Here is a 25,628-nt window from a genome sequence, read left to right as displayed (position 1 = left end):
GCTCTTGAGGATACTCACATATGCTTACTATAGGCCATGTGAGGGCAGATTTTATGTTTCTGGAAGCTACTTAACTTTTTTTTCAAGAGCTTTGGTGACAAAACGGTAGCTCAGTGAGTGTTGCTAACCACAAAATGGCAGCTTGTGGAAAAAAATAGTGTTTCACAGCAGCTCTGCAGTGCTTGGGTGTGGAAAACCTTTTCTCCATTGTCTTCCCAAAGCAGACCGCTACTTCAAACTGTAAATTGCCCTGTAAAAGGGGGGGTGGGGGCAGGGAATATACGGTTATCTCTGTGTTTTGATGTGTGTGGGGGGGAATCAGTCAATAGAATCCTCCTTTCCTGTCCTCAGGAAGTGTGCATGTGGAGAAATAGATGGGAAAGGGGGCTGATGTTTTCCCATCAAGACCAAGATTAGTATATGAGGAAGTTATAAGGAAGTTATTACTGGAGAGCTGCTAAATATTGATTTTAGTCAATAATACAAAACAAAACATCCAGTACATTCACTTAATACAAAACAAAAGCTAACTGAGCAAAACAAAAATCTATCAGGAATTAAAAATATTTATATTCCACATCTTCCTTCACCACAACCATCACATCAGTGCATGTATACGCAAGCCAATTGTAAAACAACTCATACCAAAACACCTCCTCTCTCTTTATTAGTTAAGGTGGCTCCAGGTGGAAAGTATGCTGTAGTGCTAGATGAGATATCCAAATTATCACAAAGCTCACCCTGGGTGGCACAGTCCATCCAGCCTACATTAACAAGGCCTTCCTGTGTCAAGACAAGAACAGCAACAAAAACATATTAAACCAGATAAAGACATGACAATTTTGACTACTGTTGCCTACCTCCATGTGGACCCTGCAAATCTTGCAGAAATAAAAGTGATCTCCAGACCATAGTGATCAGTTCCCTTGGAGAAAATGGCAGCTCTGGAGGGTAGTGTCTATGGCATTATTCCCTGCTGAAGCCCCTCCCATCCCCAAACCCACTGTCCCTAGGCTCCACCCCCAAATCTCCAGGAATTAATTTCCCAATTAATTTCCTAGCCTCTCATCGGGGGCAGGGTTCCCCCAACTTCAGGTCGTCCAACTCACCACCATGGAACCTGACCCCAAAGAGCACCAGTGTGCTGTGATGTGCCTCATGCAATGACGTCACCCAGAAGTGGCATTATTGCACTAGGCACATGGGGGCACTCTAGGATTTGAAATCATAGAGTTTTTTCCAAAGTGCTAGAGTGTCCCCCCCACCCGCAATGTGCCTGGTGCGATAATGTCACTTTGGGGTGATGTCATTGGTCCACACATGGAGCCAAGTAAGACCTGGCAACGCTATTCCCAACCCAAAGCTGGCAAACCTTATTTTTTACATCTCACACACATCTTGGTGCCTGAGGGTATCAATAAATCACAACACAGCTCCACCATTTATGCTTTAAATTTCTTGTGAGGTAATCTTTTCCTCAAAAATATGTCAAAGAGGCAAGCCAAAGTTAAAAGCCCTTTCAAGTTTGACAGAAGTCTAAGAGAAAAGTCACTTTTACTCTTCCTCTACTAGGACAGCCAACAGGCTGTAGAAGAAGTGCCCTTTCCCTTTAAAAGAGGCTTATTTACCTCCACATCATTAAAAGCGTCAGCAGCCCGTTTCCATACATGAGCCTCTGTAAAAGGTTGTTGGCAACCCTATGCTTTATCCCAGAAGTCAAAGGGACTTAGATGTGCTTTGCTCTGGCAAAACAGGGGGTGTGGCTCAGTTAATAGACAATATGAGAGATCTCCACCTGGGACCCTGGAGAGCTGCTGCCAGTCTGAGTAGGCAATGCTGACCCTGATGGAACAATGGTCTGGTTTAGAATACAGTGTTCAGTATACAGCAGCTTCAGTTGTGCCAGGGCTCTTTTTCTAGCAGGAGCTCCTCTGCATATTAGGCCATGCCCCCCTGATGAAGCCAATCCTCCAAAAGCTTAGTGAGCTCTTAGTACAGGGATTACTGTAAGCTCCAGGAGGATTGGCGTGGCCTAATATGCACGGGTGCTCCTGCTAGAAAAAGAACCCTGGTTACATCCTGGTCAGGGGGCGTGGCCTAATATGCAGAGGAGCTCCTGCTAGAAAAAGAACCCTGGTTACATCCTGGTCAGGGGGGCGTGGCCTAATATGCAGAGGAGCTCCTGCTAGAAAAAGAACCCTGGTTACATCCACAATTTTAAGAATTCCTTAAATAAAATGCTGCTTACCAACATGCCGGCCAACTTCAGGCGTGTTCGAGAACTTAAGCAATCTAGAGAAAGACAGTAATAAATAACTGAGAAACAATCCCTTCTTAAAGTTTATATTAATACTGCTGTGTGTTTATGTTAAAGTTTCTAAAAACTTATATTAATGTTGCTGTGTCTTTGACCAAATGTTTGGGGTGTTTCCACAATATAAGAGATGAAGATGACTTTCATTTATAATCTGCCTTTCTCATTGGGACTCAATCCATATCACAAACAGATTCCGTTTAATACAAATGTAACTAAAGGCAAGTGAGCTTAAAAGTGTAAACATTCTGGGGCGGAGGGATTCAAATATATTCAGTGCTTACTTTCCTATCATTTGTGTCTTTCTTAGCACATAAATGTCTATTAATTGGCCTACTTATAAAATTTAAACAAATAAACCCTTTAGTTTCTGCAAGCAAAATTGCAATTATATTCACTTCTAAATCAAAGGAAGAGCTGAAATTTACCACTCATCCCATAATCAATGCTCCCTCTAAGCTGCAGAGTCTTGCGAGCAAAAATTCTACTTTGTGAGCTACTGGCATTAAAGTTGTGAGCTGCTGCCTAAATCAGTTTGCTCTGGGGCCATTTTCCTGAGCAAAGACAAATGTGTGTGAGCCGGAGGCTAAAAAACTATGAGCTAGCTCACACTAACTCAGCTTAGAGGGAACACTGCCCATACACACACACACATACATACACACACACACTTCATAGGAATTCTTGTCAGTGTTCTCCAAAATATTTAGTGAAATAATTAAAAAAAAAACTTTCCAGACTTTCAAAAAGCAATTATTTCAAAAGAATAATATTTAATTGGAGGCTTTTTCCTCCAGTGCTCCGAAAGATCTCAATTTTTCCCCTCACTGGAAGTCAAAGGATTATACCACTACATGAGCAGCAGCCAAAATAATATGTCTGAAAACAGCACTAGTGGGAGGAATTTCTCTTTCCACTGCTTCTCTAGATTAGCAAAGGAATTTTCAGTGGCAGCCAGGAAAGTATTCATGCTTGCTTAATTTAATAAGCCCAGTGATAACTACCATAGCGAATATTATGTGCACGTTAATTCTGTGCCTAGAAATTTTGAAGACAGATCAAGATGGGTAGCTGTGTTAGTCTGCAGCACTAGAAAAGAACAAGAGAAGAAAAGAGCAGGAGTCCCTCTAGCACCTTAAAGACTAGCAAAAAACTGAGGTTGGGTACAGTGTTCCCTCTAAGCTAAGTGAGTGTGAAGTAGCTCACAGTTTTTTAGCTTCTGGCTCACACACTTTATGACTTAGCTATGTAAAAATGGCCCCAGAGCAAACTAGTTTATGCAGTAGCTCACAACTTTAACGTCAGTAACTCACAAAGTAGAATTTTGCTCACAAGACTCCACAGTTTAGAGGGAGTATTGGTGGGGTATGAGCTCTTGTGGGTCACTTCAGATCTGAATAAGTGAGGAGTGACTCTTAAAGTTCATACCCTGCCACAAATTTTGTTAGTCTTTAAGGTGCTACTGGGACTCTTGCTCTTTTCTATTAGAAATTTTGAAGCTGAGGGGGAGCAAATATTTCTCAGGGATGGGGGTGGGGAGGAAATGGCGGGGAAAAGTCAAATATAAGTGAAACTGGTTTTCTTATAAAATCTAAAAATGCAAAGTACGGTAAGTGATTTAACACTATAAAAATGTATCATTTTAAACAGCTTATTAGTTATATTTATAGAATTAAAAAATATAAATGCCATAGTTTTCTAAACCAAAATTTGCAAATTTATATATTCTCTATATTTAACAGCAAGCTGCACACTGCTCTTGCCCTATGCTACATCTTACAGGCAGGAAAAATAAAAGTAAAAAAATCCAAATGAATTAATAAGGTTGCCAATCCCCAGTTGGAGGCAGCAGACACTTTCCTCCCCTCCACTTTCTGATGACCCTGAAGTGGGGAGAGGGCCTCCAAACCAGGGGATCCCTTGCCCCCACCTGGGGACTGGCAACTCTACTTATGTCAAAAGTCTGGGATTGGGAGCCATCCTGGATTTGCTTGGGCCAGGCTGTCCAGCCAGGGAACTGCTTGATATCTTCCATCTTTTTTAGAAAATAAAAATACCAGAATAATTTCTTTGTTCTTGCAGACTTAATCACACAAAAATATACAGGGTGGACATAAAAACCACTATGATGGCACAAATAATTTACAGGAACCAATGTGATGCATCTTACCCCCCGATAGTGAAGGCATGTACCAAACTATAGCATTCCAAAACAATATGGAGTGTCTGTAATAGTGCAATACAACATCCAAGTCAAAATAATACAGGCACTAGACAATCAAAAAAATGGAAATGAAGTCCCAAGTAGATAATGTCTTAGCCCAAGTTCTCCAAACGAAGACTCAGGTGCTTTAATTTCTCTGTTTCAATTTCTTTTACAAATCTTCAACAGTGGTTACTACTTACAGTGATGTTATAATTCACATCACAATGTGTAAATAATCAATTCTTGTAGTCAGAGGTTCTGAACTCTCATCTGTAATACTCTTAGTAGTCAGAAGTAGGGACACTTCTGACTACTAATAGTAATACAGATGAGAGCTCAGAACACAGGAATTAATTTCCTTGGTGTCTACAAACATAAGGAGTAACATTACTGGACTGAAATAAGACTCAAGAAGAATTGATTATTTACACATTGTGATGTGAAAAGTCTGCTGTGAAAGCAACATCACCCCAGAGTCAGAAATGACTGTAAAAAGTCTGCCGTGAAAACGTTGTGAAAGCAATGTCACCCCAGAGTTGAAAATGACTGGTGCTTGCACAGGGGACTACTTTTACCTTTTCTTATTACGGACACTCCATATTGTTTTGGAATACTATAGTTTGGTACATGCCTTCACTGTCTGGGGGTAAGATGCATTACATTGGTTTCTGTAAATTATTTGTGGCTCTACATAGTGCATAGTGTAAAACATTGTTTATTATTTGTATAGTTCACTGAGGAAGAAGTCATCGGAAGGAGGTATTATCTAGAATCCTCGTGTGGACTAGGACTTCATACCGGACTTCTCATGGACTTGATGGTCTCCATTTGAGAACTAATGAGTGTGAACTTATAAATGAACTTTGTGAATTAATTTTTTTGCTTATTGGACTATATGAACTCTGCCTGTTGCTTTCATGCTCCATGTTAAGAGGCAATAATATTGTGTAAAACTATAACAAGATTCTGTCATCACTGACATTAATGAAAATTGTTCTTTATTTTTGTGCTATTACAGCTAACTGTGTTGGTTCTATTCGGAGGGTACAGGGAAAAGCAGGTGAGCCAATGTCCTCCACGACCCAATCAGGGTAGCCAGCAAAACAACAGCTTAGGAACACTGGTCTTTCCCACATTCTCATTTTACTGGGTTCTGCCCGTCCCCCACCCGGTCTGCACATGTTTTGTCCCCACTAGTGGTTGATTTCATATCCAACATCTTTATTTCCAGTTTATCTCCCTGAAGTTTAAATCGAATCAGTCACTAGAGGGAATAAAACACACGCAGAACAAGAAAAATACCCCAGAGAAACAGGAACATAACAGCAAGTAAAATGAGAATGCGGAAAACCTGAAAAACCGGAGCTGAAAAGTAACATGCTGAACACATCCTGGCATCAGTTCATTTTATAACTATTAATATATTAAGGGGAGGGGGGTGGAATCGTGACAGCTCTTATCTTTATGCCGCTCCTAACAACAACAATGCATTAATATCCTTCCTGTCTTATCTTCCACTGTCAGTGCCTCAGGTTTGGCACTCAGATGTCAGAGTAACTAAGTTCTGTCTGTAATATTAACTAACCGCAAGGAACAAAAGCATGTATTTACCTCCACGATCGCTGCAAAAAGTGATTAACCAGCCAATACCAGAAGCAAACGCAGTTTGTATGGCATTAACAAAATTTCCTGGAAGAAAACAAACATGCAGTCTGCACTTACAATCCTCTCTTCATTCCGGAACTCAGCTTTGAATAAACTGCTTCTTACACTGCTTAAACATCACAGCACTCCAAGTTTATCTTCATTTTGATGAAGATTAGAGGGGAACAGATGGGGCTTGTTCAGGCCCAGCGCATCTGAATAGGCCAAAGAGGCGGCCATCTAGGGAGGCTCCTGGCCTACAGGAGCGCCGGGTGCCCCCTCCCACCCCCACCATCTCCTAGCAGGCGGCCCAAGCCACCAGTGCAGTTTTCCCGGCTGTGTCGGGGAAAGCTCACAAATAGAAATAGCAAGTGGTCAATGCGGTGGAAAGGAAGCCACTCTTGGCTCCTCCCAGCTGCTCCTCTGCCTCTTTCTGGCTGCCTTGGCTGCATCTGTGGCTGGAGGACCCTCTTCTCACCACTGCTACTGAGGGAGGGAGGCAGGCCGGCAGCAAGAGAAGGGCCACCCAGTCCTTCTTGATGGGGCGGCAAGAGTGGCAGCGGGTGGGGGAGAAAAAGGGCACGCATGTAGTGGGCAGACGGTCGGGGGCACCTTGCCTGGGGTGGTGGCCTAGCGGCCGCATCCTAACACAAGGCTTGTTTATACCTCCCCAACTGTTTCATTCTGATGAATAATAGTTTAACGTTAACTGATAAAAAGTTTACCTGCCCATAATTCTGTCACTGTGCTCGTAACAAACTGCATAGCAAAATTCATTAAACTCTCCTTCGACCTGTCCCCGTGGTATTTCGATGGATTCTACAAGGGGGAGGGCAGAAAAGATGTCAACTGGAAAATAATGTGCCTGTCAATTCTAAGCAGGTTTATATTATTCATGTACACAGATCTGTCTGTTCAGATGCTTTGAAATGGCAGTTTTGAGTACAAACAACTTTCATAATAAACTCCAAGAAATCCTGCAATTTATCTCCCTCTGCTAAAAATTTAACCATGTAACATAGTTCTTCAGTGGAAAATTAAGAATTAAAAAGGCATTTAAAAGATTCAGAAACTACACTATTTGTAAAGCGGTTTCTGCATGAGAGTCTTATTACTAACATTCTATAGAAAACAGTGCCTGCTAATGATGTTACTTTGCCTGGGGCTTCCCCATAAAACAATGCATCCCTGAAGGAAGAACACAATACCGCAAATGAATAATAAAGATTTCATACTTGAACCCTCTTTGTGGTCCGCTTGCCTGGCTTTCTAATGTAAAATCAAATTATACGTTGAGGTTTTTGTATGGCTCCCAGCAGGGTTTTTTTTTTGTAGCAGGAACTCTTTTGCATGTTAGGCCACACCTGATGTAGCCGATCCTCCAAGAGCTTCCAGGGCTCTTAGTGCAGGGCCTACTGTAAACTCCAGGAGGATAGGCTACATCAGGGGGTGTGGCCTAATATGCAAAGGAGGCCCTGCTACAAAAAAAGCCCTGGCTCCCAGCCTGTTAAGATTTCCCTTCCCCCCAATTGTTTCTAGCTTAATCTTGCATCTTCCTTGTTGTAATTCCCACTGTTATTTAATTAATTTTACTGTTCATTGACTTTCTAGCCCTTTTTTGAAATCATGCCTTAAACTATACTAAAAGAGGTTTTTAATTAAAAAAAATGAATAATAAAGATTGCACAGACTCTTTTTCCTGTAGAAAGGAATGCTAGATCAGGACAACCGTTTGCTTGCTTACCATTCCAGTTTTAAAAACGTACAGGCTCGGGTAGCTATTGATTCCTTTGAGTCGACAAAGCATTCTGTTATCACCACAGTTTACAGCTCCAATGCGTATTAATCCATCCATTTCTTTAGCAAATTCTCTCCACTTAAAAAAAGGAAGAATGAGAATTAAAAGGGTTTTTTCAAATGAATGGTTGTTTGTTTTGTTTTTTAAACTGTTGGGTTTACAGCAACTTAATTTCCTGAAGTCACGAGTTAATTAACTGTTTGTTTATGCATGCTGATGCTTAGCTAGTTTAGTGGTAGGGGCAATGAGCTACTCTGCACATATTTCCCGTCAGAGGCTAGATGTCAATATGAAGAAGACTGCAGATTTATATGCTGCCCTTCTCTCTGAATCAGAGACTCAGAGAGGCTTACAATCTCCTATATCTTCTCCCCCCATAACAGACCCCCTGTGAGGTGGATGGGCTGCCCTTTCAAGGACAACTCCTGTGAGAGCTATGGCTAACCCAAGGCCATTCCAGCAGCTGTAAGTGGAGGAGTGTGGAACCAAACCCGGTTCTCCCAGATAAGAGTCCGCACACTTAGCCACTACACTAAACTGGCTCTCTTAATATGCATATTAACCTGTATTGGTAAGCTCTAATGGGCAATCAATACACTGGGGATGGACTAGGGAGAAAGCATTGGGTTTGTTTTACAATCATTTGTTTAATTCTCTAGACCTCCATAGCAGTGGTTGTTTAGACCTGAGAGAGTAAACATATAGTTTAGAGAATACAGAGGATGATAATCCTTTTTTCTTGTTTTGTAGAATTCCCTTTCCTCACTAGATAAGTAATGATTACTTTAAAAGCTAAATGCGGATTGTTTTGTGCTTTACTATGCTTAACTCTGCCAAAGAATCCCTAACAAAAACACATTGCATAGAATTATACAATTCTTTCTCTCCAGCATATGAATTTGGTACCATCTGGGGGAGGGGGAGAGGGAGGGAATGCATATTAGCTGCTTTACAACTTTAAAAAAAAAACCTTCTCAAGAAGTTGGGTCCCTCACAAAACCTCTGCTAATGGAACAGATTTCTGTAAACAAAGTGGGACTTCACTGCTTGCCACTCCCACTGCAGCCCAAAAATGCCTCCCAAAACTGTTGCTCCTAGGGGGCAGAGAACCCCCCTGGAACAGCAAAAAGGGGGGCTGGAGTTTTGCTGCAGAAGGTGGTAACCAGAGAAAATGCACGCACACCCCCCCAGCCGAAACTTTCAATGGATCCAACAAGGGATGGGCACGAACCGACCCACGAATCATGATTTGTGCTAAAAATGGCCAATTTGTGGTTTGTTTCAAGCTGGTTTGTCTGATCCCGCTACACCCAAACACAAAAACAAACCAGCCTTTTTCTTGGCATGTCATTTGGTTCATTTTTCCACATAGCCTGGCACTGGCATGATTCCCTAGCTCCTTGCGCTTCTAAGCTGACTAGAAATAGCAGCTCTACTCTCCGCAGCCGCCAGTGAAACTGACCAGAAGGCAGAAGGCTGAGGAGAGTGGAACTGTCACTTCTAGTCAGTTTCACTCCCCTCCAAGTTTCCTGAAATGGACCAGAAGCTGCAGGGTGGCTTCCCTTTCTTTCCCCAGCTTGACATACTCCTATGAGAGCAGTTTACTGGGTGTAACTGCTTTGGGGGGCTGTAGCTTGGCTCCCCAAAATCCATTTTGCACCACATAAATACCAGGTAGAGGAGAGTCCACTGAAGAGTTTGCCACAAGTTTGGCATCTCTCACCCACTCAGTGGCTGGTCTATGCCTTCCTGAACCAAACAAAGCAACAAACCACAAATTGTTCGGGAAATTGAAAAAAACACAGATCAAACCACCAAATTGGGCACCCCAACAAATCACAAAACGGGACGAACCACCTTTCTTGCATTCCATGCCCATCCCTAGATCCAACTCAAAGAGTCTTACAAAAAAAGAGAGAGAAAAGTTCTTAGTCTTTGGCAGACTCAAGATGAATGGCTGATAAAAATCCCATATTGTATTTATGAAATAATAAATTTGTCATTGTCTGGTGACTTCTTGAATATTGCATAGGAGAGGGCAAGATGACAGATTTCCCAAGTCATTTAATTAGGCCTGTGTACAGAAGAGGGACTCTTTCATACCCAGAAGTCCCTTAAGAAGGAGTTCCTACAATAAAGTCCTTCCCATTCTACCATGCCAGATGAAAACATCAAATGTTCCAACGACACTGATCTATACCTACCATTGGTGCTAAGTCATGGCAATGTGAACATCGAGGGGAATAGAAATTTATAAACCACAGTTCTCCAGAATTTACAGCAGCATCTGTTGAAAAGGAAAGATCAAAGTTACTGAGGTGAAATAGGATAAAATTAAGGTTTTTTAAATTTTAAAGCCAGCTAAGTTAGTTGACCATCAGCATATCTTGGAGTAAGTTCCATAAATAAATGGCAGCGCAGAGCTGTTCTCGTCCCCAGTAGTACTCCAAGAGATACTGAGCCAGCTCCTTAAATAAAAAGGCTTGTGACTTCGACTTCTTAAGGTATCCCGTAATATAAGGAAAGAACCCAGGTGTTTTGAGGATACCTGCCAACTCCATTTCTGTTTTCATGTCCCACATGCCTCCAAAGGAGCTTAACTCTTCCAGTGGCTGACTTTGCTGCTGGCTTCCCACTTCTTCTAACTCTGCTCCCCCGCCATGCCCCTCTGCACAGCTTCACTCTTCCGGTCATGGTGGCTCGCCATCTCTTCTCCCCAGGGCTTTTTTTTGTAGCAGGAACTCCTTTGCATATTAGGCTATACCCCCCTGATGTAGCCAATCCACCTGGAGCTTACTGTAGGCCCCGTACTAAGAGCCCTGTAAGCTTCAAGAGGACTGGCTACATCAGCAGAGTGCAACCCTGATATACAAAGGAGTTCCTGCTATGCAAAGGAGTGACCTGCTTCTCCCCATCCACCAACCCTGCAAGTCACCCTGGTTGACCCAGATGCTGGTTTGTCAAGTTCCCTGGACATTAAGGAGCCTGATAAAAAAAAGCTCATACTTTACCATACCAACAATTGGGTTTGCCAGCCTTCGCACAGGGCCTGGAGATCTCCCTGAACTACAGCTGGTCTCCAGACTACAGAGAACCATTCCCGTGGAGAAAATGGCTGCTTTGGAGTGTGGACTGTGCAACATTATACACTGCTGAAGTCCCTCTCGTCCTGAAATATCACCTTCTCCAGGCTCCATAAGAGCCCTATAGCACAGAGTGGTAAGCTACAGTACTGCAGTCCAAGCTCTGCTCACGACCTGAGTTCAATCCCGGTGGAAGCTGGGTTCAGGTAGCCAGCTCAAGGTTGACTCCTTTCAAGGTCAGTAAAATGAGTACCCAGCTTGCTGGAGGGGAAGTGTAGATGACTGGGGAAGGCAATGGCAAACCACCCCGTAAAAAGTCTGCTGTGAAAACTTCGTGATGTGATGTCACCCCAGCATCGAAAACTGGTGCTTGCACAGGGGACCACCTTTACTTTTTTTTTACCAGGGTCCATCCCCAAATCTCCAGGAATTTTCCTGCCCAGAGTTGGCAACCTTGCTAACAATGCTGGCTAAGTGCTGTTAGTGAAGTCAGCATCACCAATGTGGCAATAACACCCCATTTTTTTTATTAAAAAAGCCATCATAAAAGAGATTCTCAATGCACTTGATAAATAGACTAATGAGGCCGGGTTCGCAGAGAAGTGAAGGGAATTTGGGAGTGTGGGGTCCTTACAGCTATAATTTCACAGATCCAGAAACTTTCCTAAGGAGCACACAGGGAATGAAACCGCCTTCTTAGTTTGTTGCCCGGCAACAGAGACCGGTTCTGCATCCAAACGCCCACATACTTTCATACCAATTTGCTCAAATCCTTTGAATGCGTACATGTGCATATCTTAAAGCAATTTTATGTCCTATCTGAAATAAATGGAGGAAGGGAAGGGAAAGACGCAACATTGTGCTGCTATTTCGACATATGCTTTTTGCAGTGTGCTGGTCTGGTGTAGCAACACCGGGTTCAAGTCCCTGTTCATCAGTAAAAAGCAGGGCTTTTTTGTAGCAGGAACTCCTTTGCATATTAGGGCACCCCCCCTCCCCCGAGGTAGCCAATCTTCTAAGAGCTTACAGTTGTCCCTGTAATAAGGGTCCTGTAAGCTCTTCGAGGATTGGCTACATTGGGGAGGGGATGCCCTAATATGCAAAGGAGTTCCTGCTACAAAAAAAGCCCTGAGTAAAAGATCAAACAAGTGGTAGCAAATAAATGAAAAATCACCCTCAAATAGTTCAATAGCAAAAAGTTACAGCAACCCTTCTACGGCTATTTTCTTTGCAACCATTTGAACATTATTATTTATGCAAGATTAGATGTCGCATTGGGTGAACCTAAAATGCCATAATAATAAAAAAGAAAAGCATACAGCCTCCCAATGGTCCAAATGCCAGCAATGGGAGGATGTTTGCTATATGCACAAACATGTTGTTATCTTACTAAGTACACACATTAGAGGTTGCAAACACCCTGGACAAATATGAAAGGGAATGTGCAAACACAAAACCAGCACTTAGTATCTGCGAATTGCTTCCCTATGAGCAAAACTAAGACATCTGACTTTTGGAGACAATCAAAGGATTTGGAGACATTTCAGGATCACAGTTCCAGTCCACAACTCACACACCACCAAGCATATTCTCCATCCATGAGAAAACCTTATGATTGTGCCGTAATAACAGTTCTTCACTTGGAGAATGAATCATTCTAACAGGAGACACTTTTTGTGAACCGGCAAAGACTCATCACTGCAGATTCAGAGAACTAGGAGGCGGATAACTCTTTTCTTCATGGGGATGTGGCTGGTAGGCTTTGGTTCAGGTCGAAATGGTCGCTTAGCTCTACAAATCTTTATGGTTCAACTGAGTCAAAGGCAGCCTGATGCTGGCTGATTCCGCACTCACCTTGGTCCATTTCCGAGTGGAGCAAGCTGGCGATTTCGCACCAGTTGCTCCGTGCCACCATTTTGCAAGGGGCAAACCTGCGATTTGCCCCGCTGCAGTGTAAACCTGAAAAAACAGGTTTACTGCAGGGGGCAAATCGCAAGTTTGCCCCGCACAAAATGGCGGCGCGGAGCAACTGGTGTGAAATCGCCAGCTTGCTCCATGCAGAAATGGAAGCCTGCCCTGGACCAAGGTAAGTGCAGAATCAGCAGTTATCTCTAAACACCAAACGTGTACGCAACTCTGGCTGACGTTTTGCAGCGTCTGCTGTGTCTACTTCCCGGTATAGCTTGAAAAGCGCAAGATTCTGCTTGGAAAATCCTGTCATAAAATTTCAGGCACCTGACTTTCATCACTTACCAAACTCTCCTCTGTCCAGTGTTATGATTTCGGGATCATCGTCATAAATCCCTAGTAAAACAAAACAACTCGGATCAGAAAAGGAGGACATTTGAGGGTAAAAATTTCAAGAAAGAAAAAAAAATCTGTCAGTAGCGTCTTAATATCTTTGAACAGAAAATCTTGGAAGCTGAAAAGTTTATTGACAGTGTATAAGAATTAAACTCAGATTTGCTAAAGTTCTGATTTCAGGTCTGTAATACTTCATAGCAGTTTTGCTCCCCTTAAAATCATCAGTTTCTTTTAGTGGGAAGTAAAATCTCAGCATGATATTATTGGCTGATGTACTGTGTAGCAGAGAGTGTCTTCTCTTTTTGTCTCCATTGCTAAACATTTGATTCAGCTTCTTCTGTGCTAAAGCACTCCAAGTGAGGTGAGGCAGCTCGAAATTCATCCCACACTTCACGTTTCTCAAAATGTTCAAAACAGGAGAGCCTGTGGAACACAGTTCCTCAAAGAAGCTGAATTCCATTCTGTTTTCACTGAACAAAAAGTCCAGAGGTACCTTACAAACAAAACACATTTATTTCAACATGAGCTTTTTTTGTAGAAAAAGCCCGGCAAGGAACTTATTTGCATATTAGGCCACGCCCACCTAGCCCGGGAGCACGTGGATGTTGCATGGTGCATCAGGCCAGCCAGAGCCCTGGCCAGCCCGGGCAGAGTGCCACTCCTGTGGGCTCCGGCAGAAAAAAAAGCCCCGAACATGAGAATTTCTGAGCTACAGCTCACTTCTTCACATAGCTATGGCAAAGGAAAATCATAGTGAGAATTCTTTTAGGGAAGCAGGACAGGGTGGGTATGAAGGAGAGAGCCAGTCTGGTGTAGTGGTGAAGTGTGTGGACTCTTATCTGAGAGAACTGGGTTTGATTCCCCACTGCTCCACTTGCAGCTGCTGGAATGGCCCTGGGTCACCCATAGCTCTCGCAGGAGTTGTCCTTGAAAGGGCAGCTGCTGTGAGAGCTCTCTCAACCCCACCCACCTCACAGGGTGTCTGTTTTGGTGGAGGAACTGTAAAGGAGATTGTGAACTGCTCTGACACTCTGAGATTCGGAGTGGAGGTGGGATATAAATCCACTATCACCATCTTCTTCAAAGAGGCTTGGTGTGAATTCTTCCATGAATCTTTGACACGTGAATTCTCGATGTAAGAATAAGGGTAAAGGTAGGAAGGCCAGGCATGAATCCTTTCATAAATCAGCCGTTATATATAAGGGATGATGAGAGAGGTAAGCGGTTCAAACAGGCAAGCAAAGTGATGAAGCAGCATTCTCACTGGCCAGACCAAATAACCTTGTGGCCACGTGCGAACTATGTGCTACCAGATGGCCATCTGTGCACCAAAATATTAAAAAGTAAAGATTAATTGAGAAGATGGTTTCCCAAGGGGATAAATATTTAAAAGATACCAGAAGTCCCGGAAACGTACTGCTGAAGGCACACGGAAAGTCATTTAAACATATCGGGAGCAAAGAATGTCCTGTTCCCAAGAACTAAAGTAATTAAGAAAGCCAAGTACACACTGAATACTGTGCTTTTCATTGGTCACAATCCAACACAATGTTAAGGACACCAAAGCTTACTGAAACCAATGAGCTTCAGCCACGTTAACATCTTTGCCAAATTATGCCTACTGTGTTTCCTTGAAGATCGTGTCAGCCTCCAACAAAGAAAACAGGATGTAATAACTCTGCTTCTGCTTTCTTACCGAAATCGTAGCGATAATAGTGCCAGCTTTCATATCCACCGCCTTGCTGGTGATCTTCCAGGCCTTTCTCACCGTATTTATCATACTTCTTCCGCAGATCTTCATCTTTCAACACTTCGTAAGCTCGGTTTATTTTCAAGAAGTTTTCATGTGCTGCTGGGTCATTCTAGAAGAGGAGTAAAGTCTTCATTGATATATAAAAATATTGCGACCTAACATTTTAAGAGGCGATCATCCCATTAAGTGCTTGCGTAATTTGGTTCTTCATCACCAGATCCATATTAAGAGGCGTTTTCAAACTTAACCCATACCGTCTGACTGACTTCATGGCTATGAAGGATGTGCTTGCCTGCGGTTCCCCAACTTTCCGGAGGCCGCAAGCAGCTTTGGAATTCTGACACAGCATGGGGGGCACTGCCACAAAATGGCTGCTGCAAGAGGTGGAGCCAGCTACAAAATGGCCGCCCCAGCTTCTCTTCAGTCATACAGTGATGATCCCTGTGCTGTGGTGTCAGTTGCTGCCAAAACAAAAGATTTTTTTAAAAAAAAACAACAACTGCACATCCATCAAATCTCTAATGGCCAATCAGAAGTTGGTCCTGCCCACTTTTTAAAAACACTTGGTGGGTGCCAGAAAAGATGTTGATGGGCCCAATGGCATAAACAGGAACCAGGCCGGGGACCTCTGTGTTTGATTATGTGTTGTTTAATGTCATACCTGTAGTTCACAGTCAGATGCTGGTATTGAAATGTTGGGTAAAGTAAGAGTATTGTAGGCAATTTGTGACCCACCCAGCTGAATGTGGGCAATCTGCCACTATGAGTGTCCTATCACATTGCCAGTAAATCACCCATTTCTTCTGCCTGCCTGGGTTTCTCATCTGCAATAGAACTGGTAGGCTGCATTTTGCATTATGCATCCAAAATTATATGCTTGGAGGATACTGATTATCACAGTGCTTCCTCATAAAAAAAAGAAATGATTGCGAAAGGAGACAGAAGAGACAGAAATGTTGCATATGAAACGAGTGCTTCTTAACCCAGCGGATTTCAAAATCTTTTGAAGTGGGACCCACTTCTAAACGAAGCCATGACAAAATTACTTCAGTTTTACAAACTCCCCTCAATATTTCGCAGCCAGACTTATTTCTCAGCCTTCAGGGTTTTATATATTAATGCACATATTTTCTTATTATTTCTGCCACAAAACCTTATGAAAAGCTCCCTCCATTTCTTATTATTTTTTAAACTACAACAAAAGAGTTGCAGCTTGCCAATATTGGCATCACAACAAAAGGCCTTATATTACCTAAGTAAGTTTTGTACTTCTACCGGGATTCACCAAGACGCACTTACAATAAACAACTGCTGCAAATACTAGGTACCACAATGGAATTTCTAGGTGCCGCAGCATTCCGGTACTTGGGATCTGTCAAACCCTGTTCTAAACTTGCTGCAATTTTTGGAACTTGCTTACTAAATCACTCCATAATACTTTCCTCTTCCCCAACATAAAAATGCAAGAATCTAAACTGATCAACACTGAACAAGTTTATATATCACTTTTCATGCTGGGCAGCGATAAATAGCGTTTCAGAGCCAATAACTGTTTTTCATGGCCATTTCACGGATTATACAGAAGCAAACCCAGATTTGTCACTGAGCTTCCTCTCCCAGCTCATCCCATTCCTTCTTCACTCAAAGGGTGATTAACACATGGATTTCACTGCCACAGGAGGTGGTGATGACTGCCAGCATAGACAGCTTCAAGAGGGGATTGGATAAGCATATGGAGCACAGGTCCATCAGTGGCTATTAGCCACAGCGTATTGTTGGAACTCTGTGTCTGGGGCAGTGATGCTCTGTATTCTTGGTGCTTGTGGGGGTGCACAGTGGGAAGGCTTCTAGCCCCACTGGTGGGCTTCCTGATGGCACCTGGTTTTTTGGCCACTGTGTGACACTGAGTGTTGTACTGGATGGGCCATTGGTCTGATCCAACATGGCTTCTCTCATGTTCTTATGTTCTCCTCCTTTGGTTCAAAACCTGCTTGGGACACAGTAGTGATCCATTTTGGGTCCTTGTCTGAGAACCATTGGTCATCAACTGTTATTTTCTAAATAACCAAGCCTCATATTGGGCAGGAATTCACAGGAGCAGTGCTCCAGAACCTCTAAATTTTACTCCCCCTCCCCTCAAATAGTTGCTTCTGGGCTCCATTGTTCAACACCCCCCCAGTGAGAATTTTGCAGAACTCTAAGGTTTGACAAACTTTCTTATATTTTCCCACCCACAAAAAGAAAATGGGAGACTAACCAAAACACATAAATCAGACAGATGGAAATCTTCATCACGCCACTGTGGCCACATAGGAGAAAGTAATTTTAAAAACTATGATGGGAGTAAGATTTTATTATGACAATTATAATTCAAGAAACCTTTTAAGGTAGATGCTGAACTGATATAATTTAGTGCCCCTTCCAGGGATGTCAGGGGTGTGTGGCATATGCAAAGAGGTTATGCAAATAAGTTGTGCTAATGAGCTCCAGCACCTCTTTTTCTACAGAATGACCCCTGCAAATAACTTTATCATGGGTTGGATCCAGCCAGTTTTTTAAGCATTTAATCTGAGTACTCTCCAACTACAATCTCCGTACCACACCTTTTGCCATGCAGATGCCCTGGTCCCAAACATAGTTTTGGTAATCAAAGAGGACCCCCTTCCTCCATTTTTCACCAAGGGAAAAGCTGGTTGGATCCAACCAGGGGTGGAATTCTAGCAGGAGCTCCTTTGCATATTAGACCACACACCCCTGATGTAGCCAATCCTTCAAGAGGCTCGTTTTGGTAAGCTCTTGGAGGATTGGCTACATCAGGGGGTGTGGCCTAATATGCAAAGGAGCTCCTGATAGAATTCTACCCCTGGATCCAACCCCATGTAATTGCTATAATTTTCATACCCCATCGTCTGTTTCACCTGGAGCATCAGCAACACTTTTGCCTTTGCCGTATGGAACTCATTCTTCTTGGCAAGGAAACTCACCTGATTCTTATCAGGATGCAACTTCAATGCCAACTTCTTGAAAGCCTGTCTTATCTCTCTACTTGTGGCTTCTCTAGATATTCCAAGCAAACTGTAGAAGTCTTGATCTGGGCAAACAAAGGCAATCAGACACAGTAAAAGTAAAAGGAAGAAGGTTCTTCTAAAGTTTCTGGTGAGCTTTCCTTTGGTTAAGAAATGCTCCATTATGAGTGTCAGAGTAGCGCAAATCTGAAGAGTCTCTCTGTGGGATTTTTCACGGTCATAATCCACTGATGTTCAAGTATTTCTCAAAGAAATCCCACCTGTAAGAAAAATAAAAGATTTCAGGTTGTCTATATGTAACAGCGGGCAATGAAGGAAGCTGACAGGAAAGCTGACTCCTTTGAAATGTGTCTGAGGAGAGTTCTACAGATATCATGAACCGCCAAAGAAAAAGAAGTGGGTTCTAGATCAAATCAAGCCTGAACTCTGCCTGGTAACTGAAAAATGACTAAACTGAGGCTACCATACTTGAGAAAACATGAGAAAACAAGAGTTACTGGAAGAGGCTATCATGATGGGAAAATTTGAAGGCAGCAGGAAATTAGGAAGACCCAACCTGGGATGGACTGACTCAATCAAGAAACCACGGCCCCAGTTTGTAAGACCTGAGCAAGGCTGGTAAAGAGAGGACGCTTAGGAGGACATTAATTCAGAGGGTCAGCAGGGCTTTTTTTGTAGCAGAAACCCCTTTGCATATCAGGCCACACACCCCAGATGTAGCCAACCCTCCTGGAGCTTATAGTAGGCCCTGTACAAAGAGCCCTGTAAACTCTCAGAGGATTGGCTAAATCAAGGGGGTGGGGCCTAATATGCAAAGTAGTTCATGCTACAAAAAAAGCCGAGGCGGGTCAGTATAAATCAGAAGCAAATGGACAGCGCTTAACTCTCACACAAATATGTAACACAGTAAATGTGTTCTCAAAGATGAATATTTAGCGTTTACAATAAAATAAGAATTCACTAAGTTTTAATTTCCCTGCACGCCTTTAGTGTAATTATTCCCTCCCTCCACAAACAGGTTTTCCCTTTCAGCCCATGAGGAGAGAGTAGTATATCATACCCGCTGTCACATTCTAATGACTATAGGATTGCTTCAGTGAAATTTCACTTGCTCCAGAAAGACACGGCCTTTCAATTCTCTGGTGTTGCTATCAGATAAAGAATTTTGTACTGCGATTCAGTTGTGAACAGCACACCTTTTCATCCTAAATTTCTTGAGGTAAAATAATGTTGGTGTAAAATGTTGATTCAGTCCAGTCCTTGAAGGGGGCAAATAAGTCCCAGATGCGCTTACCAGCAATTCAAACCCCCCACCAGTTGACATGATACATCGGACTGAAATGAAGGCCTTGTCATCCATGGGAAAAGAATGTGTGCGTGTATTTAGGCAAGAAGGACTGCTATTCTTCTGTACATTTCCTTAAGGAACAATTCCTATCAAATTCATTCTGACTTATTTCCAAATAAATACATGATGTACTGGTTTGTATGAAGTAGGTCTTTAAAAACGCTCCTTTCAAATCTTGGCTTCAGTCAAGATATTTTCATATTTTGCCTGTTTACAGGCAAGTGTAATATATGTAGGGTTTATCTTGGTACAACATGTCCACTATGTCAAGGAAAAGAATGGTAAGATCGTAAGCACTGGCAGACGAATTAAACATTAACATGGCTAGTGCAGATTTGTATCTTCCAAGGGTGCCTTGCTTTAAAAGTGGTGTGTGGATGCAGTAGCGAGAACCTTAGAAAATGGGGGAGGAATTCATGACAGACAGATGTAGAACAGGCCAAACTGGAAGACGGGGGTGGAGTTTGCTGATAACTGGCTTAAAAAGTAATAGCACGAGAATAAGGGAGTTATTCAAAACTGAGTTGAGAAATAATAGTGTAAGAATAAGGTAGTTGATCATAACATGCATAATACTTTACTAGATGTATCAGTTCCAAATAGGGTTGCCAACTCTGGGTTGGGAAATTCCTGGAAATTTGGGGATGGTGCTCAGAGAGGGCTCACAGCTGGGTATACTGCAGGGGTGGCCAAATCGCGGCTCGGGAGTCACGTGTGGCTCTTTCACACACATTATGAGGCTCTCAAAGCCTCCACTGCCCCATCAGCCAGCTTGTAGAAGGCATTTCTCTCTTTAAATCACTTATCTAATCCAAGCCAGCTGGCAGCTTGGAGAAATCATTTGAAGTTAAGTTTCCACGTCTTTCCACTTCTCCCTCTCTCCCCCTCCCCCCATTCTAGTTTCCTTCCTTCCGACTCTCAAACATCTGACATTCATGTCTTATAGCTCTCGGACATCTGATGTTTATCCTATGCGGCTCTTATGTTAAAAGCAAGTTTGGTCACCCCTGGTATAATGCCACAAACTTCACCCTCCAAAGCTGCCATTTTCTTCAGGAGAACTTAGCTGGATTGTAATTCCAGGCCCCACTGGGATGCTGGCACAACCCTCGTTTGCAAAACTGTGCCTAAAAACCTGGAGGAAATCTGGCTGACAAAATAGTTGTTTGTTCCTTTGATCCACTTGCTCTTAATAAACTTAACCTTTTATTATAGCATCTCTTTGTTGTCGTTTAGTCGCACAGTCGAGTCCGACTCTTTGTGACCCCATGGACAAAGTCACGCCAGGCCCTCCTGTCTTCCACCATCGTCCGAAGTCTGCTCAAATTCGTGTTAGTTACATCAGTAATGCTGTCCAGACATCCCATCTTTTGCCGTCCCCTTCTTCTTTTGCCTTCTGTCTTTCCCAGCATCAGGATCTTCTCCAGTGAGTGCTCCTTTCTCATTTGGTGGCCAAAGTATTTGAGCTTCAGCTTCAGCATCTGACTTTTCAGGGAACAGTCTGGGTTGATTTCTCTTAGGACTGACTGATTTGATCTTCTGGCAGTCTAAGGGACTCTCAAGATTCTTCTCCAGCACCACAGCTCAAAATTATCTATTCTTCTTCGCTCAGCCTTCCTTATGGTCCAGCTCTCACAGCCATACATTACTCCTAGGAAAACCATCGCTTTGACTATACGGACTTTTGTTGGCAGGGTGATGTCTCCACTTTTCATTATACGGCCCAGGTTCACCATAGCTGTTCTCCCAAGGAGCAAACGTCTTTTAATTTCATAGATACAGTTACCATCAGCAGTGATCTTGGATCCCAGAAATGTGAAGTCTGTCATTACTTCCATGTCTTCCCCTTCTATTTGCCAAGGAGTGATGGGGCCAGATGTCATGATCTTAGTTTTTTTGATGTTGCGTTTCAAGCCTACTTTTGTGCTCTCCTCTTTCACCCTCAACAAGAGGTTCTTTACGTCCTCCTCACTTTCTGCCATTTGAGTGGTATCATCTGCATATTTGAAGTTGTTGATGTTTTTCCTGGCAACAGGACAGCATCTCTTGCACATTACTAAACAGTGCCCCCCCCCCCGCCAGCACCACCACCGGGGCTTTTTTTCCCCTGGGGGAGCACAGTAGAACGGAGTTCTGGAACCTCTTCATTGAAACAAAAGTCTCAAAAAATGTTTAAAAGTTCATGACGGCACAGGTGTTGCTCCTTCATTTCCCTCTTGAGAGTTCCAGCACTTTTTCCAGAAAAAATGCCATACCACTTACCACTGAAAAGCAACTTTTCTGTACCCCACAAAGCACTGGGGTCATAAAGCTACCACATATTAGTTTTACATTTTTCACCGAGTTTCCAATGGTATAAAAGGGCCCATGTCTATTACAAAAGGAGTCCTTGAGTGCAACGGTGCTGCAGGAAGACTCTGTTTGGGTTGGGAGGGAGGAAAATAAAACAGCCGAGGGGAAAGAAGCAGTAGAATATGAGGACATGCCAAGTACCCTAAATGAAAACGGAAGTGAGAAGAAACCACAAAAGATGAAAGAGCAGAACAATGTTTTAAAGTTGCACAGAGGAGGGTTGGGGGTTACCTAAGCTCAGGGGTGGCCAAACTTGGTTAACATAAGAGCCACATAGAATAAATGTCAGATGTTTGAGGGAGGGGAGGGAAGGGAAGGAAGTCAAATAGACGGGGAGGTGGAAAGGAAACAACTTTAACTTTATAAGCATTCTCCGGGCCTCTGGCTGGCTTGGCCTGGAGAAGTGATTCAAAATGCCTTCTCCAAGCTGGCCAACAGGGCAGTGGGGGGCCTTTCAGAACCACACGGTGTGAAAAGGGCCACGTGTGGCTCCTCAGCCTCAGTTTGGCTACGCCAGCTCCACAAGCACAAGCACGTTTGCTCGCTGAGTAGGAGAGATGCTCTGAAACGACGCAGGAATTCGAAAGCGTCCAGAGAGGTCGACCCTGGGGTGCTCCCTCCCTCAGCCCTTTCTCCAAACCCCCCAAATCCCCCCAGCGTCTTTAGCCGTGGGAGATTGTGATGGTGTGTTCACACTACACCGAATCATGTGTTGCACATTCGGGTTTTACTGTGCAAGAATAGCAAAAATCCAGACGGAACCCCCATTGTTTAGTGCAGTGGGAACGCACCACGAGACTTCCCCAGAGCGGCGCAACGGGGGAGGCAGGGGCCACCAGAGATTTCCCTCCCCCTTTCTGGTAACAAAAGGAGAGCGGGGGCGGGGGCTGGGCGGCAGATCCCCAGGAAGGAAACTGCAGAGCGGGTGAAGGCGGTGCGCGCTTGAAAAGCCATGAGATGCCCCGGAAGGATGGAGCAAAGGAAGCCGGGGAGGAACAGAGACGCCGGGAGAAGGGGCCCTCTTTTGGGGAGGGAGGCGCAAAAAGAGGCGGCGCACAGGAGCGACGAGCAAGGCGCTCGCTCCCGCCCGCCGGGCTCTCCATTTGCTCCGCGGGCTGCGACGGCGAAGGAGCGAGCGGCGGCCTCTTACCGGGTGGCTGCGGCGGCGTGCGTGGCTCCCTCCTGCCGGCTTTGCTGGGAGGAGGCGGAGGAGGAAGCTGGTGCGGAGGAGGAGGAGGCGCGCGCGGAGCAAGCTGGGGTGGCGGCGCGAGGGGAAGAGGCGCGGATCCGGGTCTGAACCGGAGGCAGCGGGCGGGGCTGCGGGAGAGGGCCAAGCCTGACGTGGCCGCTGCTCCTGCTTCCCAGGCGGGGAGACTGTCCGGCAGGCCGCCCGGGGCGGGACCCGCTCGCTCGCTGCCGCTGAGTTCATCTCCCATGGCGGCGTGGCCCTGCCAAAGCGGCCTTCCCAGGCCCGAGGGCGCCGAGCACCAGCTGCCTTGGCTTTGCAGAGGGGGGCGGGCCTGGTCCCGCGGTTGAGTCCCGTTGTTGCGGAAGGGATATTTAAACTGCATTCCTGTGCTGTTAAAGGGGGGAGGGAGGAAATGCTGAAAACCGTGGAGACTGGATAGATCCAAGAGGGCAGCCCTGTTGGTCTGAAGCAGTCAAACAAAGCAGGAGTCAAGTGGCACTTTTAAGACCGACCAATTTTTATTCAGAACGTGAGTTTTCGTGTGCTCTTAAGCACACTTCATCAGACGAGGAATCCAGCACAGTGAGCAAAGCCATACATAGCTGAGCAGAGCCACACATAGCTGGTAGGCAGTGGAGACTTCCTGTGGAGACTGGAGACCAATTTCGCACTAGACATCTTGCACAGGGGACTACCTTTACCTTTTTAGCGCTGTCCCCAAGCTGACATTCTACACTAAAACCATAGAGTCATAGACCAATTTTGCATTAGAGCTTTAATCCTGGTTTAACTCTTTCCCCAAACTGACTTTCTACACTAAAACCATCGAATCATAAAGTTGGTTTCTCTGATTCTAGTGTTTGGGGACAGAGTTAAACCAGGATTAAAGTTCTAGTGCGAAATTAGTCTGAGTTGGTTTCTCTGATTCTATGATTTTAGTGTAGTTTGGGGACAGAGTTAAACTAGGATTAAAGGTCTAGTGCAAAATTCTGGGATTTGTTGAAGCCTGTCCCGGAACATCACTTGCCACCGCCAGCATTTTTTGTTTCAGCGCTTTCCACTTTGAAAAATTGATGTCTTCTATTGCAGGGGTGACCAAACTGTGGCTCACAAGTGGCCCCATGTGGCTTTTCGTACATATTGCGTGGCTCTCGAAGGCCCCACCACCCGTTGGCTGGCTTGGAGGTGGCATTTCTCTCTTTAAATCACTTCTCCAAGCCAAGCCAAGCCAGCCAGCGGTTTGGAGAATGCATATAAAGTTACTTTCTTTCCACCTCTCCCCATCTATTTCCCTCCCTCCCTCCCTGTTTTATGGCGCTCAAACATAAGATGTTCATGTCTTTCAGCTCTCAAACATCTGATGTTTATTCTATGTGATTCTTATGTTAAGCAAGCTTGGCCACCCCTGTTCTGTTTGGAAGGAGCCCGTGCATCCCAGTCGTCATCATGGCTATTCCTTCTTACCTTCCTGTCTGAAGTCTATATATATCGTCATAGATATCGAGGAGTTAGCTGTTAGTCTGTTGCTGCAAAACAATAAAAGAATCCTGTAGTACCTGTAAGACGTACAAGATTTTATTGTACTTTTGCAGTGTAGATGACTGGGGATGGCAATGGCAACCCACCCTATAAAAAAGTCTGCCGTGAAAACATCATGATGCCATGTCACCCCAGAGTCGGAAACGACTGGTGCTTGCACAGGGGACTACCTTTACCTTTAAACTTTTGAGAAACACAGCTCTCTTCGTCAGATGCATCCAACGAAGAGAGCTGTGTTTCTCGAAGGATTATGCTACAATAAAATTTGTTAGTCTTATAGGTGCTACCGGGCTCTTTACTATTGTGTATCTTGTGTTTGCTTTCAGGCCATGGTGGATGGGGAGCTGGGAACATCTCGCTCAAACACACACACGTAAAATAAGCCAGCAGTTTACTATCAAAAATCTGTCAAGTTTGAAGAGGATGGAGAGATGGTGGATACTGGCCTCTTTGGTCAGCTTTGCTCACTTCCCTCCCACACATCTCTTCATCGCCTCCCCCCAAGAAGCGAAGCTGGCAAGGTTGCTAGATTTTCGGTTTAAAGTCCTCATCTCAAAGTCTCAGGATTAAGGGTGGCTTCGCAGATGTCTGATGTGAAGACCAGTTTCTGACTGAGGTGAGAGAGGGAAATGGCTGAGGATATATTCAGAAGCACTTTAGGGGTTTGGCTTTCAGAGAATTGGACAAATTCCTGGAGGAAAAGATCCTCAGCAGTTTAGCCATGGTGACTAAGGGGAACCTCAGCATGCAGGGGCACTAAACCTGAAGAGCAGTGCTAGAAGGCAGCAGCTCCACACATACACCCCCCCCCCACCGCCTTGCTGGGTGACCATGGGCCAGCCACACATTCTCAGCTTACTCGACCTAACAGGTTTGTTGTGGAGTTAAAACAGGAGAGAAGACAGATATGAACTGCTTTGGCTGCCCATTGGGGGTAAAAAGCCGGATGTAAATAAATAAATGAAAATTTCAACTTGATGAGGAACAACTTCTGCCCAAATCAACACAACAGAACACGGTGGCTATTCTCAGGTGCAGGGGACGTTTTATAGAAAAATAGGTGGGGGAGCTC

General features: G+C 44.2%; 1 protein-coding gene across 1 annotated transcript in view; it reads right to left on the bottom strand.

The window, feature by feature from the left end:
• DNAJC10 (DnaJ heat shock protein family (Hsp40) member C10) overlaps positions 1–23,031 on the bottom strand; it is a 45,051-nt gene extending 22,020 nt beyond the window's left edge. Inside the window, exons 1-10 of the mRNA XM_060257258.1 lie at positions 22,979–23,031; positions 18,087–18,388; positions 15,046–15,211; positions 13,299–13,349; positions 10,167–10,249; positions 7,909–8,040; positions 6,890–6,983; positions 6,132–6,209; positions 2,249–2,292; positions 646–783 (exon numbers count right to left, since the gene is read on the bottom strand). Of these exons, the coding sequence (XP_060113241.1) occupies positions 646–783; positions 2,249–2,292; positions 6,132–6,209; positions 6,890–6,983; positions 7,909–8,040; positions 10,167–10,249; positions 13,299–13,349; positions 15,046–15,211; positions 18,087–18,290 (990 nt within the window). The 5' untranslated portion in view covers positions 18,291–18,388; positions 22,979–23,031. The remainder of the gene's footprint in view (positions 1–645; positions 784–2,248; positions 2,293–6,131; positions 6,210–6,889; positions 6,984–7,908; positions 8,041–10,166; positions 10,250–13,298; positions 13,350–15,045; positions 15,212–18,086; positions 18,389–22,978) is intronic.
• Positions 23,032–25,628: the final 2,597 nt, after the last annotated feature.

The sequence above is a fragment of the Heteronotia binoei genome, chromosome 16 (genome assembly GCF_032191835.1).
Source record: "Heteronotia binoei isolate CCM8104 ecotype False Entrance Well chromosome 16, APGP_CSIRO_Hbin_v1, whole genome shotgun sequence".
In the NCBI taxonomy this organism is placed as follows: domain Eukaryota; kingdom Metazoa; phylum Chordata; class Lepidosauria; order Squamata; family Gekkonidae; genus Heteronotia; species Heteronotia binoei.
This window is presented reverse-complemented; position numbering and strand designations above follow the sequence as displayed.